General features: G+C 37.2%; 1 protein-coding gene across 8 annotated transcripts in view; it reads right to left on the reverse strand.

The window, feature by feature from the left end:
- The window catches only part of FHOD3 (formin homology 2 domain containing 3), a 496,822-nt gene that overhangs the window by 85,450 nt on the left and 396,480 nt on the right, over positions 1-14,892 (reverse strand). For 6 of the 8 annotated variants that reach the window (XM_064379255.1, XM_064379250.1, XM_064379258.1 and 3 more), the window contains 2 exons: positions 6,376-6,510; positions 1,075-1,125 (listed from right to left, as the gene is read on the reverse strand). In XM_064379255.1, the coding sequence (XP_064235325.1) occupies positions 1,075-1,125; positions 6,376-6,510 (186 nt within the window). The remainder of the gene's footprint in view (positions 1-1,074; positions 1,126-6,375; positions 6,511-14,892) is intronic. The other 2 variants (XM_064379256.1, XM_064379254.1) reach the window with 1 other exon arrangement.

Genomic DNA, 14,892 nt, shown 5'->3' on the forward strand with positions numbered 1-14,892 from the left:
ACCTTCCCATCTCTCCATGCAGTCACCCCACCTGGTGGTAGAGAGGACAACTGCAGGCTGTAAAGAGCTGGGGGTAAAAACTAGTCTTTTGCTGGTCTACTTGTACAACCAGTGTCCACAGTTTATCTGCATTTATAAGACACTGAACATCTTTGTATCTTTTATTGAGATTCAAAGCATGTTGCCATTGAAATAAACTACTGATCAACACCAGAGTTTTGATCTGCTCCATTATATGACCTAGGCTGGTTTGAATATTACAGCAACATTTTAATAATACACTTCTTAATCTTATAAAGTAATGTATCTCATATTTGATTTTATTACAAAAATGTATATAACTATTCTATGGATAGAAATTTTAAAATGTATTCATGCATGTTCTAGTCAAAGATTTGTACCATAAATAATTTTCAAAATTAAAAAAAAAAAGTATTTTACAGCCTGAATATTTTAAATAAAGCTGTTGTTTCATTTGCTCATTTACTGATTCTATATTTTGTTCTCAAGTTGCTACTACATGCCAAGCACTGTGGTGGGCACTGGAAAAATAAAGGAAATCCAGGCATTGTTCCTGCCATGCAGGAGCTGAATACAGTTAGTTAGGGAGACAGGTAAGTGGCCAGGCACACCCAGCAAGAGCCTCAGGTGTATCTAGTGCCCCCAGCCAGTGTGTGTACACAGCCTGGCACAGTGTGTGTACTCGAATATTTGTTGAAGGAGTGCTGACTATGTGACATGGAAGCACGTAGTAGGAACACCTAGTCTGGACTCAGTAGCAGTGGGACAGGGTATTTCAAATATACGCCCTATGTCATTATGCTAACGTTAATGTGCTCATTTGAAGGAGAATTTTGAAGGAATAGACACATTTAACCATGGTGGCACCAAAAGACAAATCCAAACTTTTACTGGAAAATTAAGGTAACTAGTACACTCTGTTCTGCAAAATGCCAGCTATGTAAGGTTTTAGGTGAAGCAGCTATATTTTAATCAACAGTCTCTCTGCATGCTAGGTTAACAGTGCAAAGTCACATGCCATTTGTTACAATAGGAAAGAAGAAACATACAAACCTTTCTTCTCTTGCTTGCCTTTGCTCCTCTCTTTTGTCTAAATAATCTCGGCTAATGGAAATATACAGAACAAACAAATGGGAAAAGAAAATAACAGAATTAGATGCTCAGAAAATTACCAATAAATTATGAACAGTATATCATGAAAGACCGCCACTGTCTCAGAAATTTAAAATGGCTGTAACTGAATATTTTAAAGGTTGTAGCTTAAAAGTATTAAATACAATTGATTTTCAATACAATCACAGGGAATGCAGAAATGGAATTTTTGGATTCACCCAGAAACACTACTAATTAGTTGTTGGAAATAATATAAGTATCTGAGGAAAGAGAAGTTTTTTAAAAATTCATAAATAAAATATGGCAATAACAAGCAAGCAATAACTTTTGAAAGTGATTAGCATCTACTTGATCTCAGGTAGCTCCATAACAGCCATCTTAAGAATTAAATCTAAGTGCCTTGGCCGTTTTGTGTTGCACTCCACAGGCTGAATATTCCTTCCACAACCCAGGATTCGATTTGATTCAATTCTTTTTTTTTTTTCTCTCTCTCTCTCTCTCCTTCTCTTTCTTTCTTTTTTAAACTTCTGGGATACATGTGCGGAAGTGTGGATTGATTCCATGTCTTTGCTATTGTGAATAGTGCTGTAAAGAACACATGTGTACATGTGTCTTTGTGACAGAATAATTTGTATTGCTTTGGGTATATATTCAGTAATCAGACTGCTGGGTCAAATGGTATTTCGGGTTCCAGGTCTTTGAGGAATCATCACACTGTTTTCCACAGTGACAACCCAGGATTCTTTTACCACATCCATTACACTCTCAGCTTCTATGCTGAGATCACTGAAGCTCCTGCTTTGGGCATTCTCTTTCATCTGTACCCATAGATGCCCAAATTTGATTAATTTTAATGTTTTGTTTTTCTGTTCCTGCTGCTTAGGTTCCAACTTGAATCTAAATTTAATACTATGTGGTTAGTCATCTCTCAGTGGACTCTTTACTTTCTTGGAGAATGCTAACATCATGGTTTTCAACACTGGACATCATAATGTAGCTTAAATATTCTATTTCTTGGTGTACTGGTAAATGGATATAAAGGGACAGTAAGTTAGACTAAAGCAGTGTAGGACAGGGAGAAAAATGCAACAAGGACTCAGATCTGTCATGATTTATAAACATCCAATCTCATCACTTTCCACACTTGAAGTAAAATTTTCTGCAACTCAGAAAGCTTAAGACAATATTCAACAAAAATAACCATAAAGAACAACTTTTAGATGCTTTGCAAAAAGCACAAGAAGCACAAACAATTTAAATAAATGAAATGGCTGATAACAGGTCAGTCATTTGGGTAACATCAGGGACTACTTCAGAAAGCTTTTCCTATTTTCTTCTTTGAATTTCTTTTCATTCACATCCTCAGAAATATGGTAGTGTAGTCACCATAATTAATAGTTGCCTATGGTCTATCCTTGATTAGCATTCATTACTGGACGAGGGCCATTTTGCCAAGGTCTCTCTGTATTCTTAAATGACAAGTTAGAATCACTTGAAATCAAGAGCAAATCATTAACAGTTGTGATTATGACCTCTGATGACAACCTGCCCAAGCCTAATTCTTATTCTAAAAATATATACATATAAATAACATAACTTCTGAATATATATTACAATGCATAGCCAGGTGCAATGACTCATGCCTATAAGTCTAGCACTTTGAGAGGCTGAGGCAGGAGGATCACTTGAGCCCAGGAGTTCAAAACCAACCTGGACAACACACCGAAACCCCATCTCTACAAAAAAAAAAAATACAAAAATTAGCCAGGCATGGTGGCACGTGCCTGTAGTCCGAGCTACTTGGGAGGCTGAGGCAGGAAGATCACCTGAGCCTGGGAGGTTGAGGCGGCAGTGAGCGAAGATCTCGACACTGCACTTCAGCCTGGGCAAAAGAGTGACACCCTGTCAAAAGAGAAGAAAGAAAGAAGAAAAAGAAAGAAAGAAGAAAGGAAAGAAAGGAAAGAAAGATAGAAAGGAAAGGAAAGGAAAGGAAGGAAGGAAGGAAGGAAGAAAGAAAGAAAAAGAGTGAGCCAATGCACTCTTGTTCTATTCTCATATACTTATGGGACCCTGATGACATGAATGCTAGATATTTTGGTGTTATTACACAGGACCCTAAGGCTTTGTTCATTTTTCTTTCAATTTTTGTTTGTTTAGTTTTCAGGTAGGAAACTTGTTGTTCTATCTTCAGGTTCACTCATAGTAATGAGTTCACTTTCTTCTCTCATAGCAATTCTATTTGGCCTATCTGATAAATTTTCTATTTTAATTTTCCTGTTTTATATAGATTTCCATTTGGTTCTTTATATCTTTTTTTTTTTTTTTTACAGAGACTTAGGTTTTCATTTGTTTCAAGAGTATTTGCTCTTACTTCTTAAAGCATGTTTATAATAGCTACTTTAAAGTCTTTGACTTTATAATATCTATGTCCTTTGTGGTTAGTCATCTTTTAATTCTCTTTTCCTTTTGAGTTAAAATTTTCCTAATTGTTTTTATAAGTTATTTTGGATTGTATTTTGTACATTTTATTTATTTTCTAATGAGATATGGGGTCTTATTTAAATTCTACAAAGAATCTTGATTTTTGTTTTATTTTGCATTAGCAGGTAATCAACCAGGTTAAGTTCAGCTTGCAAGTTGTAACCTGCCTTTGGACATTGGTTCCAATATTAATTAAGTTTTCTGGCATCTGGGTGGCGATACACTCCCACTCTGTACTTAGTTCTCAAAGCCTATGGCATGCCGTGTAGGTTTGAAGCCACATATGCACAAATTAGAGATGCATTCAAGAGTCTTCTCTTGACATCTTTGCTCTTTGTAGCTTTCCTAACACTTTCTGGCTCCTTGGGTTTTCTTTTCTGGTCCTCCATCAAGAAGGCTTGGGCTTTATTTTTCCATTCCTGCCACATACTTTTGGCAACTGCATCTGCATCCAGAACAATGCAGCAGGAGGAGAGCGAAGTAAAATGATCATGGGGTCATGGCTCTTATGATCAGAGGAAGAGTTCACCTCCCTCCCGTTTTGCTGTGCTTCTGTAGCAATATTATTTGGGAGGCTAGGGTAGGAAATAAAGAAATAACAGGATTTCTCTACACTTTTATCTTTAGAAATTTCCTTTACTATGCCTCAGTCTGGAAAAAGAGGGCTTCTTCTGGGGCTCTTTTGGTCCAAATTTGGCCTACACTTCTAGGTTTAGATGCTTTTGAGTACATGCCAAGTAATATTGAAGGTAAAAAATGGTAAACTCTCACTGGTTTTGTAGGACTCTGAATTTTAGTCTCCCTTCCTAATTCACCTGCTCTCTTTTACATTTCAGAATTTTCAGAGCTCCACGTATTCTCTCCATGATTTTATGGTTGCATCCAGCAATGCTGAAGGAGAGACAGGATGGCATGAATGGATTCCATTTTCCCCAGAACTGGTACCCTGTTTCAAGAGATTTTCAATCAAAAACTTTGGATGTAAGCTAATCTTTGAATTTTCCATGTATTTCACTCAGATTCTCTGCTGGTTTTTGGTGGTAAAATATGCAAATCTCCCAGAAAATCATAAATCAGGAAGCATTTAACCTGTTCCAGAGATTTAAAGAATTGGTCTTTCTGAAAGTGACAACTTCCAGAACTACCCTCATGAGAAATGGTGCATACAGAGCTGACATTTACATGTATCATTTGGTAGAAATCTGACAGCTCAGCATATGCTACACAATTTTGATGGGAAATGATGTTGGTTTACTTCATGCAGCACATTCACCCAGTCTTAGAAAAACTAGGATTAGCATTTCACAGTCTTGGCATTTGTTTTCATGAAGTAGTGACTTATAGTTAACCAACTTCACAACTCTGCTCATATTTTGATTATTTTTACAATTACACATATACTTCTTGGCTTCAGAAAAGCACAAGTTATTGGCTGGGCATGGTGGCTAATGCCTATAATCTCAACACTTTGGGAGGCCGAGGTGGGCAGATCACTTAAGGTCAGAAGTTTGAGAACAGCCTGGCCAACACGGTAAAACTCCATCTCTAATAAAATACAAAAATTAGCTGGACATGGTGGCATGGTCTGTAATCCCAGCCTACTCAGGAGGCTGAGGCAGGAGAATCACTTAAACTGGGGAGTCAGAGGTTTCAGTGAGCTGAGATCATGCCACTGCACTCCAGCCTGCGTGACAGAATGAGACTCCATCTCAAACACTCAAACACACACACACACACACACACACACACACACACGCTATTAAATCTGTAAATCTTCACTACAATGCCTTACATTCCTCATAGATTTAATGGGGAGTAATTGATGGGAATATTATTTGCCAAAGAAACTGAGCTGAGGAAACAGGAGGTAGAGAGGGAGAGAAAAATGAAAAGAAAGAATGTAGAAGCTATAGGATAAATGACGTGGGAGAATTAAGAAGGAAGAGAAAGTATAGGAGGAGGAAGTGGGGAAGAAAGTGGGAAAAGGGAAAAAGAAGATAAGGAAGAGTAGAAGGAAGTAATGTGTAAGGAGAGACATAGCAACTGCTTTTCATTCCATAAAACACTGCACAGCATGAAGCCCAGGGGATGGGTGTGAAGGATGATGACCTGGAGAATGTAGAGAACAAGTGAATTGGTTGAAGGAGAAGCTGAGGCACATTGGGCTCAGTGGGGACAGACAGGCCAAGATATGGAAGCTGGAATGAGCTATACCCAAGAAAACATCCTTGGAGCCATAGAGAAACCAGGAGATCAGGGGGAAATGGACTGAGGGTAATCAATACAATGACTTTTTCCCCCCACATAGCAAGAGAAATTATTATTTAAAAAAATAAACTGAAGATTGTTACAGGGATCAAAAAGCAAACTGGAAAGTGGGAAAAACATTTCCTTTTAGGCATCCAATAGAATATGAATAAAACATGAGGATCATTAGGAAGAGATGGTAAATTAAGTTAAGATAATTAGGCTCTCTGTCATCAAGAAGGCCTGGATAGGACCACTGTAGATAATGGAGGACCCAAGAATACATGAGTTCCTAATTGTATTTGGCTGACTGTGCTTCCTGCCACATGGCTAGAGAAACAAAGGCCATAACAAACCAGATCCAGCCTATTCCAAGTATGCCTTTTTCTTCCTTAAAGAAACAGACAGAATTTTCATTGCTTCCTTTAATGCCAATGTTTAACATATACAGCTGTAAAGTCATGTGCTTTAATTTTTAATGCATTATTTTAAAAAACTTAAGATCTTTCTTACCTGAATTTGTTTCTTTCTTCCCGCTCTATTCTCTGCAACCTTTCTTCTCTCTCCTGCCGCCGCCTCTCTCTCTCTGCTGCCAGTGACTCTTGGTGCTGCCTGAAGGATGATGTGAGAAGACCACTTGGTGATGACCTGGAGATACAATGAGTTAATGTTTCAGTTGCTTAGCCTATGATTAACAGTACTGAAGTAAGCATCAGTCAGACCGTGGCTAGAATTGAGGGTCTGCCAGTACCTACGCAGTGCTTATGGAAAATCACTGAATGCCTCAAATCTTCTTGTTTCAGGATTTTTGTCTGTAGATGGGGATAAGTAACCTGCTGTGAGTGTGCTAGTAGGAAAAAACGTGGTAACAGACAGAAAATACCAAGAAACATGCCTGACATGTAAGCAGCCCTCAAGAACGGGTGTTATAACACAGAAGTATTCCAGGAAGGTATATACAGTCTATATATATTTTAGAGTTGGTCTATGTTAAGACATAGACAAGCTAGCATCAACTTTCAATCTAAAACCATTTTCTAACTATCTGTCAGGTAATACATTCATTATTTGGGTAACAGGATCATTAGAAGCCCAAACCTCACCACCATAAAAGACACCTATTAACAAACCAGCACATGTACCACCAAATCGAAAATGTTTTAAAAAGTGATTTTAGAAAACTATTTTCTATTACACATGCACTAAAAATATTTTACTATATATCAAATTCACAATACACTTCTTTAGGATAATTGAACAAGGCAACGAGATGATAGATGAAGACAAAAAAAACTTGCAGTGGGCTGAAATGTTAATAGAATTAAGGAAATTTCATTCTATGACATTCTATGCCAGGAAGTATTCAAGGACTCAGCATGTTCAAAGGACAGGCAGTGGTACTAGTAACATCACATAAACAGTCTGGACTGTTCACTGAAAATGTGTGTGAAGGCCTCAGAGAGAAACCACAGGGTGCGCATCACAGGAGATGTTAAGTCAGAGAATGAGTGGGAGAAGAGAAAATCAAGTAATCGTATGACATCTAAGGAAAGGGGTTAGCTATGTAAAGGAGTCTGTGGGATCTCTGGAGAATAATAAACAAAATCTGTTATGGACAATTGGGTCTTCACTTATGGAAAAAAATCTCTAAACAAAAGAGACAAATATTTATGAAATATATTTTGCCAATTTATTTACCCAAGAATATAGCTTGGGTAAAATCCTAACTGAATTCAGTGAAAAATATACCTGCAAGGTGGGAAACACAGGTCTCAGTGCAGGAGAAAGATGTGACTCTCGTATTACACACACTGCCATGAGGCCCACAGACGTTCTCCCTAGAAAAGATGAGTCACCTATGGCTATCAGTCAGAGGTGGCAGGGAAAATGGAGGGAAGAAACCACTATCCCTGGTAACTACAGGGAGGGAGTAGCGAAATTCTATATTCCAGACTCACTATGGAGCTGTTTTCATCAGCTCTAGACACTGAGGCATAGATAGAGTTTATTTATCTTTCTCATAAAAGAAGTCCAGACCAACTTCTATTTTTTGTAAGTTATTGCTTTTTTGTGGGAATTTTTTCCCTGCTGTATGCAGCCAAATCTAATAAAAAATCAGAGTAAAGAGGTTTGTAGTACCTCTTGCATGGTAATTGATAAAACTGTTATGTACATAATAGATTTAACCCAATTAATAAGTTTCATCTAATAGATGAATATGTATATAAGCTGGTACCCAAATTAGAAAAAACATATTCTTTCAAATATATAAGAACTACTAAAAAATTGACCATCAATTCTGTCACAAAGCTCAAGAATGAATGCCACAAACTGGTTTCACATGAGCTACCTCCTGATCACAATGCAACTGAGTTGAAAATAATTAACAGATGGAAAAACATTCCATGCTCACGGTTAGAAAGAATCAATATTGTGAAAATGGCCATACTGCCCAAAGTAATTTATAGATTCAATGCTATCCCCATCAAACTTCCTAGGATCTTCTTCACAGAACTGGAAAAACCCAACTTAAACTTCATATGGAAACAACGAAGAGCTCGCATAGCCCAGACAATCCTAAGCAAAAAGAACAAAGCTGGAGGCATCACACTACCTGACTTCAAACTATACTACAAGGCTACACTAATCAAAACAGCATGTTACTGGTACCAAAACAGAAATATAGACCAATGGAACAAAACAGAGGCCTCAGAAGTAACACCACACATATACAACCATCTGATCTTTGATAAACTGGACAAAAGTAAGCAATAGGGAAAGGAGTCCCTGTTTAATAAATGGCATTGGGAAAACTGGCTAGCCATATGCAGAAATTTGAAACTGGATTCCTCCCTTACACCTTATACAAAAATTAACTCCAGATGGATTAAAGATTTAAACATAAGACCTAACACCATAAAAACCCTAGAAGAAAACATAGGCAATACCATTCAGGATATAGGCATAGGCAAGGACTTCATGACTAAAACACCTAAAGCAATGGCAAAAAAAAGCCAAAATAGACAAATGGGATCTAATTAAACTTAAGAGCTTCTCCACAGCAAAAGAAACAATCATTAGAGTAAACCAGCAACCAACATAATGGGAAAAAATTTTTGCAATCTACCCATCTGACAAAAGGCTAATATCCAGAATCTACAAAGAACTAAAACAAATATACAACAACAACAACAACAACAACCCCATCAAAAAGTGGGCAAAAGAGATGAACAGGCACTTTTCAAAAGAAGACATTTATGTGGCCAACAAACATATGAAAAAATGCTCATCATCACTGGTCATTAGAGAAATGCAAATCAAAACCACATCGAGACATCATCTCATGCCATTTAGAATGGCGATCATTAAAAAATCTGGAGAGGCCGGGTGCGGTGGCTCACGCCTGCAATCTCAGCACTTTGGGAGGCCGAGGCGGGTGGATCACGAGGTCAAGAGATCGAGACTATCCTGGCCAACATGGTGAAACCCCATCTCTACTAAAAATACAAAAAAATAGCCTGGCATGGTGGCACATGCCTGTGGTCCCAGCTATTCGGGAGGCTGAGGCGGAAGAATCACTTGAACCCAGGAGGTGGAGGTGGCAGTGAGCCGAGATTGCGCCACTGCACTCCAGCCTGGTGACAGAGCAAGACTCTGTCTCAACAACAACAACAACAAATCTGGAGATAACAGAGGCTGGAGAGGATGTGGAGAAATAGGAATGCTTTTACATTGTTGGAGGGAGTGTAAATTAGTTCAACCATTGTAGAAGACAGTGTGGCGATTCTTTAAGGATCTAGAAATAGAAACACCATTTGACCCAGCAATCCCATTACTGGGTATATACCCAAAGGATTATAAATGGATCTATTATAAAGACACATGCACACATTATGCTCATTACGGCACTGTTTACAATGGCTAAGACCTGGAACTAACCGAAATGCCATCGATGATATACTGAACAAGGAAAATGTGGCACATATACACCATGGAATACTATAAAGCCATAAAAAAGGATGAGTTCATGTCCTTTGCAGGGACATGGATGAATCTGGAAACCATCATTCTCAGCAAACTGACATAAGAACAGAAAATCAAACACCACATGTCCTCACTCATGAGTGGGTGTTGAACAATGAGAACACATGGACACAGGATGGGGAACATCATACAATGGGGTCTGTTGCGGGGTGGGGGGCTAGGGGAGGGATAGCAGGGTATGGGGAGATTGGGGAGGGATAGCATTAGGAGAAATACCTAATTTAGGCGATGGGAGGATGGAGGTAGCAAACCACCATGACATGTGTATACCTATGTTAACAATCCTGCAAGATCTGCACGTGTATCCCAGAACTTAGAGTAAAAAAAAAAAAAAAAAAAAAAAGAAAATAAATAACAAGGAGATAATTTTTTTAAAAAAAATCCATGTAATTGGAAAAATTAAAACACGTCTAATAACTTAGGTCAAAACAAAGGGCAGGGCATGGTGGCTCACATTTGTAATCCTAGCAGTTTGGGAGGCTGAGACTGGTGGATCATGAGGTCAGGAGATCAAGACCATCCTGGTCAGCATGGTGAAACCTCCTCTTTACTAAAAACACAAAAATTAGCTGGGTGTGGTGGTTCGCACTTGTAGTCATGGCTACTTGGGAGACTGAGGCTGGAGAATCACTTGAACCCAGGAGGCAGAGGTTGCAGTGAGCTGAGACCATGGCACTGCACTCAGCCTGGATGACAGAGCGAGACTCCATCTCAAAATAAATAATAAAAAAAAAAAATAGAAATTAAAAAATAAAAACAGACTATTTAAAGGGTATCATAATGAAAAATGATAAAACCATAATGAAAAACCTGAATGTCAAGTTTTGTAGAATACTTCTAAAGTAGTATTTAGAAGGGAATATATTGTCTTAAGTATTGATATTAGAAAAGAAGAAAGAGTAAAAATTAGTGATCAGCTCAACAATTGGAAAGGCAACAGTGGAAAAAATTCAAAGAAGGCAAAAAAAAAAAAAAGAGCAAAGACTAATGAAATAGAAAAACAAAGGGATAGACAAAAATCAACAAAACTAAAAGCTGGTTTATGATTATTTTGAAAAACCTAACAAATAGACAAGTTCTGTCGAAATTGTTCAGGAAAAAAGGCCACAAATGAGCATATTCAGAAATGACAAGTAGATAAAATTATAGATACAGTGACCAAAAACATCGCAAAAATAAGGGGAAATTTTTATGACAATAAACTTGAAAAATCAAAGAAATGGTTTTCTAAAAATATATAATTTACCAAATCTGATTGAAGAAGAAATAGAAATTTTGAATAACCCTGTTACTCACAAAAGAAATTGAGTTAATTAATGACAAATATATTCACACCCATGAAAAATATCCATGAGAGTCAGATTTTCAACAAGATTACTACCACTCAAAGTTAGACATAGAGAAAGTTCCAGAGAACATAAAGAAGAAAGAACTCCACAACCCATTTTACATGATTCATATTACTTGGACTGTTACCGGACTAAAGCCAGGTGAGAACAGTATGAGGATAACTTACATACTATTTAATATGAACACAACTACAAAATCTGAAAGAAAATCACACTGGGCTTGTCCAATGACTGCAAGGGTAATTTGAGATGATAACATCAATGAATATAATTTACTACGTTAATAGTTTATTGGAGAAAAAACCATGGCTACCTCTGTAAATGCAGAAAAAGCTTTAAACTCAACAACCATTTGTTATTTAAAAAATCATTTTTTACTACACGTAGTAATAGAAGTAAACTTTCTTAATCTGATAGTGGGTATTTGGCAAGGAAATTTTTTAAAACGACAGTAAGGATCTTTCTTTCTGTTTTTATTTTATTTTATTTTATTTTATTTATTTATTTATTTTTTTGAGACAGGGTCTCATTCTGTCACTCAGGCTGGAGTGATCATGGCTCACTACACAGCCTTGACCTCCTGGGCTCAAGTGATCCTTCCACCTCAGCCTCCTCCTGAGTAGCTGGGACCACAAGCATGCACCACCATGCCCAACTAATTTTTGTGTTTTTTATAGAGTTGGGGTTTTGCCATGTTGCCCAGGCTGGTCTCGAACTCCTGGGCTCAAGCAATCCTGCTTTGGCCTCCTAAAGTGCTGGGATTACAGGCATGAGCCACTGCACCTGGCCAGTATCATTCTTAATGCTGAAACATTAAGAGCAGTTTACTATTAAAAATAACATAAAGATGTTTCTATCATTGCTTATGTTTGACATTATTCTGGTGGTCTGAGCCAGAATACTAAGAAAGGTAAAAAGCATAAGGAAAAGAAATAAATACAACACCATCATTTACAGATAATCTGACCATCTATAAAGATAATCCAAGAAAGCTCATGTTATTTTATTAAGAGTCTAGCAAAGTTTCTATATATAAAACATAGAAATGGCAACTGCATTTTTACATGTCAGCAACAATTTACCAAGTTAATCATAAGCTAACTATGCATTACTTAACTAAAGATATGAAAGATCTTTATAAAACCTTATTAAAATGAAACAGTCATTAAAATGGCTAACAGTTATCTCAGCACCATTTTTTAAGCAGTCCATCATTTCCCCACTGATGTGTAATGACACATTTGACAAGAATCAGGATTCCGTGAATCTCTTATTCTTTCAAATGAAAGCTATATCTCATTTATGTATTGAAAGAATCAATGCAGTCAAGATGCCAATTCTCCTTTTTTTTCCTAGTTAATACTATTTCAAATCAACATCCAAAAAAGGATTCTCCATGAAATGTTACAAGCTGAGTCCCAAATTTTTACACAGGACCTGAGGTTTTAAGGATGACCAAGATGATTTTGAGCAAGAACAAAGCAGAGCACTGGCCACATTCGATATGAAGCCTATTCTGAAATCACAATGATTGCCCGGCACGTGGTCTTGGTGCACGAATGGAAACGTGGACAAATGGAGTGGGCTAGTGAGCCATGACACAGACTCATACACAGACAGAATCCTGATTCATGTCAAATGTGTCATTACACATCAGTGGGGAAGTGATTAACTGCTTAACAAATGGTGCTGAGACAACTGTTGGCCATAAAAACAAATTACAGGCTGGGTGCAGTGGCTCATGCCTGAAATACTAGCACTTTGGGAGGCTGAGGTGGGCAGATCACCTGAGGTTGGGAGTTTGAGACCAGCCTGACCAACATGGAGAAACCCTGTCTCTCCTAAAAATACAAAATTAGCCGGGCATGGTGGTGCATGCCTGTAATCCCATCTACTCGGGAGTCTGAGGCAGGAGAATTGCTTGCACCCAGGAGGCAGGGGTTGCGGTGAGCCGAGATCGCTCCATTGCACTCCAGCCTGGACAGCAACTGTTGAGTGAAACTCTATCTCAAAAAAAGAAAAAATACAAAATACAGCTAGTCCCACCTCATACCAAATATAAAAATAAATTTTAGATAGTTTAAGTGAAAAATATAAAAGACAAAACTTTATGACATTCAGATCTCAAGATAGGAAAGATTTTTTAGACCCAAAACTGAAAAGAACAATGAAAAACGAAAGACTTGATAAATCTGCATATATGAAAATTTAAACTTGGTGCACATTGAAAGACTACATAAAATAAAGAAGAGCAACAACCTGGGAGAAAGTACTTGTAACATACATAAACTACAAAGGATTAGAATACATTATACAAAAGAACCCCTTCAAATCATTATGTAAAAGACAAACTACCTAGAAGAAAAATGGGCAAAGGGTAATGAGCATTTCACTGAAGAAAGTTAAATGGCCAATATATATACGAGTGATGCTCATCTTCACTAGAAATCAGGGAAAAGGAATGCAAGCAGAACCCACAATGTTATACTGTTTCACCCCTATCAGATTACAGACTGACAAAAATTAATGTCTGATCACACTCACCCATTGGCACAGAATAACTCTCATACAGTGCTTCTAAAAGTCTAATATAATCATTTTGGAAGAATCACACAATATATCTGAAGATGTATATTTTCTACAATCTAGCAATTCCCCTTCTAGGTTTATCTAGAAAGTAACTTTGCATGCATAAAGAAGACAGACATGTATGATAGAGAATACCACACGTTGCAGTGTTTTTTATTGCTTGCTAGTGGTTAATAATTAGAAATAACACAAATATCTACAAATAAATATACAGTATGTTTTTAGAAAGGAATACTCTACATATGTGAAAATGAATAACTAGAGTGATATGAACATAGGTAATTCCTAAAAGCAGAATATATGGATAGTGGAAAGTAGACTGAAGAAAAGAAACAGTATTCTATCATGTCTATGAAGTCTAACTACATGCAAGGCAAAACTACACACTAGTGATACATGTATATTTGGTAAAAACAAAAACATGTGAGAGTAATAAATACCAAATTCAGTGGAGTGATCATCTCTAGGGAAGAAGGGAAATCAAAGGGATAAGGGGCTCAATTTTATATCTGATGCTCTTTATTGCTCTGTAACTTTCTAGAATTGTCTAAAATTTTCTGTAAGCCCTGAATATATTTGTTAAAGTCATTTATTTCTCTGAAATAAAAGTCCTTCTTAGGTGGATAAACAACTTGTATATCAAATATCTTTGAAACCCCAAGCTAACTGAACATCAACAGTTATATCCAGTTTTAGAATTCAGAAACATAACAAAAAATAGGGGATTTTATACAGAATTATTTTAGGAGCCAAATAATTTCCCTTAATTGAGGACTTTGATTCAGGCTTTAAAGCCTGCCCTGTGTGCTCTTCTTCAGCACTAGCAGCCTCACCTTCTGAGTTATCTTTCCAGAGGGGAGAAAGAGAAGCAACATTGCTGGTCTACGTTCTTAAATGAGAAGCGAAATGAGGACCTTGCTATTCCCCTTACACTTGTGACTTCAGCTCATTCTTCGAAATATCCCAATCTTTACAATCTTCTAAATACGTCAACTACCTAAGCAGCACTAGTAGCTAAACCTGGTCACAATGAAGCCTCTTTATATCA

Source organism: Aotus nancymaae, unplaced genomic scaffold, assembly GCF_030222135.1.
Source record: "Aotus nancymaae isolate 86718 unplaced genomic scaffold, 86718_ANA_hifiasm-v0.15.2.pri h1tg000020l, whole genome shotgun sequence".
Taxonomy (NCBI): Eukaryota; Metazoa; Chordata; class Mammalia; order Primates; family Aotidae; genus Aotus; species Aotus nancymaae.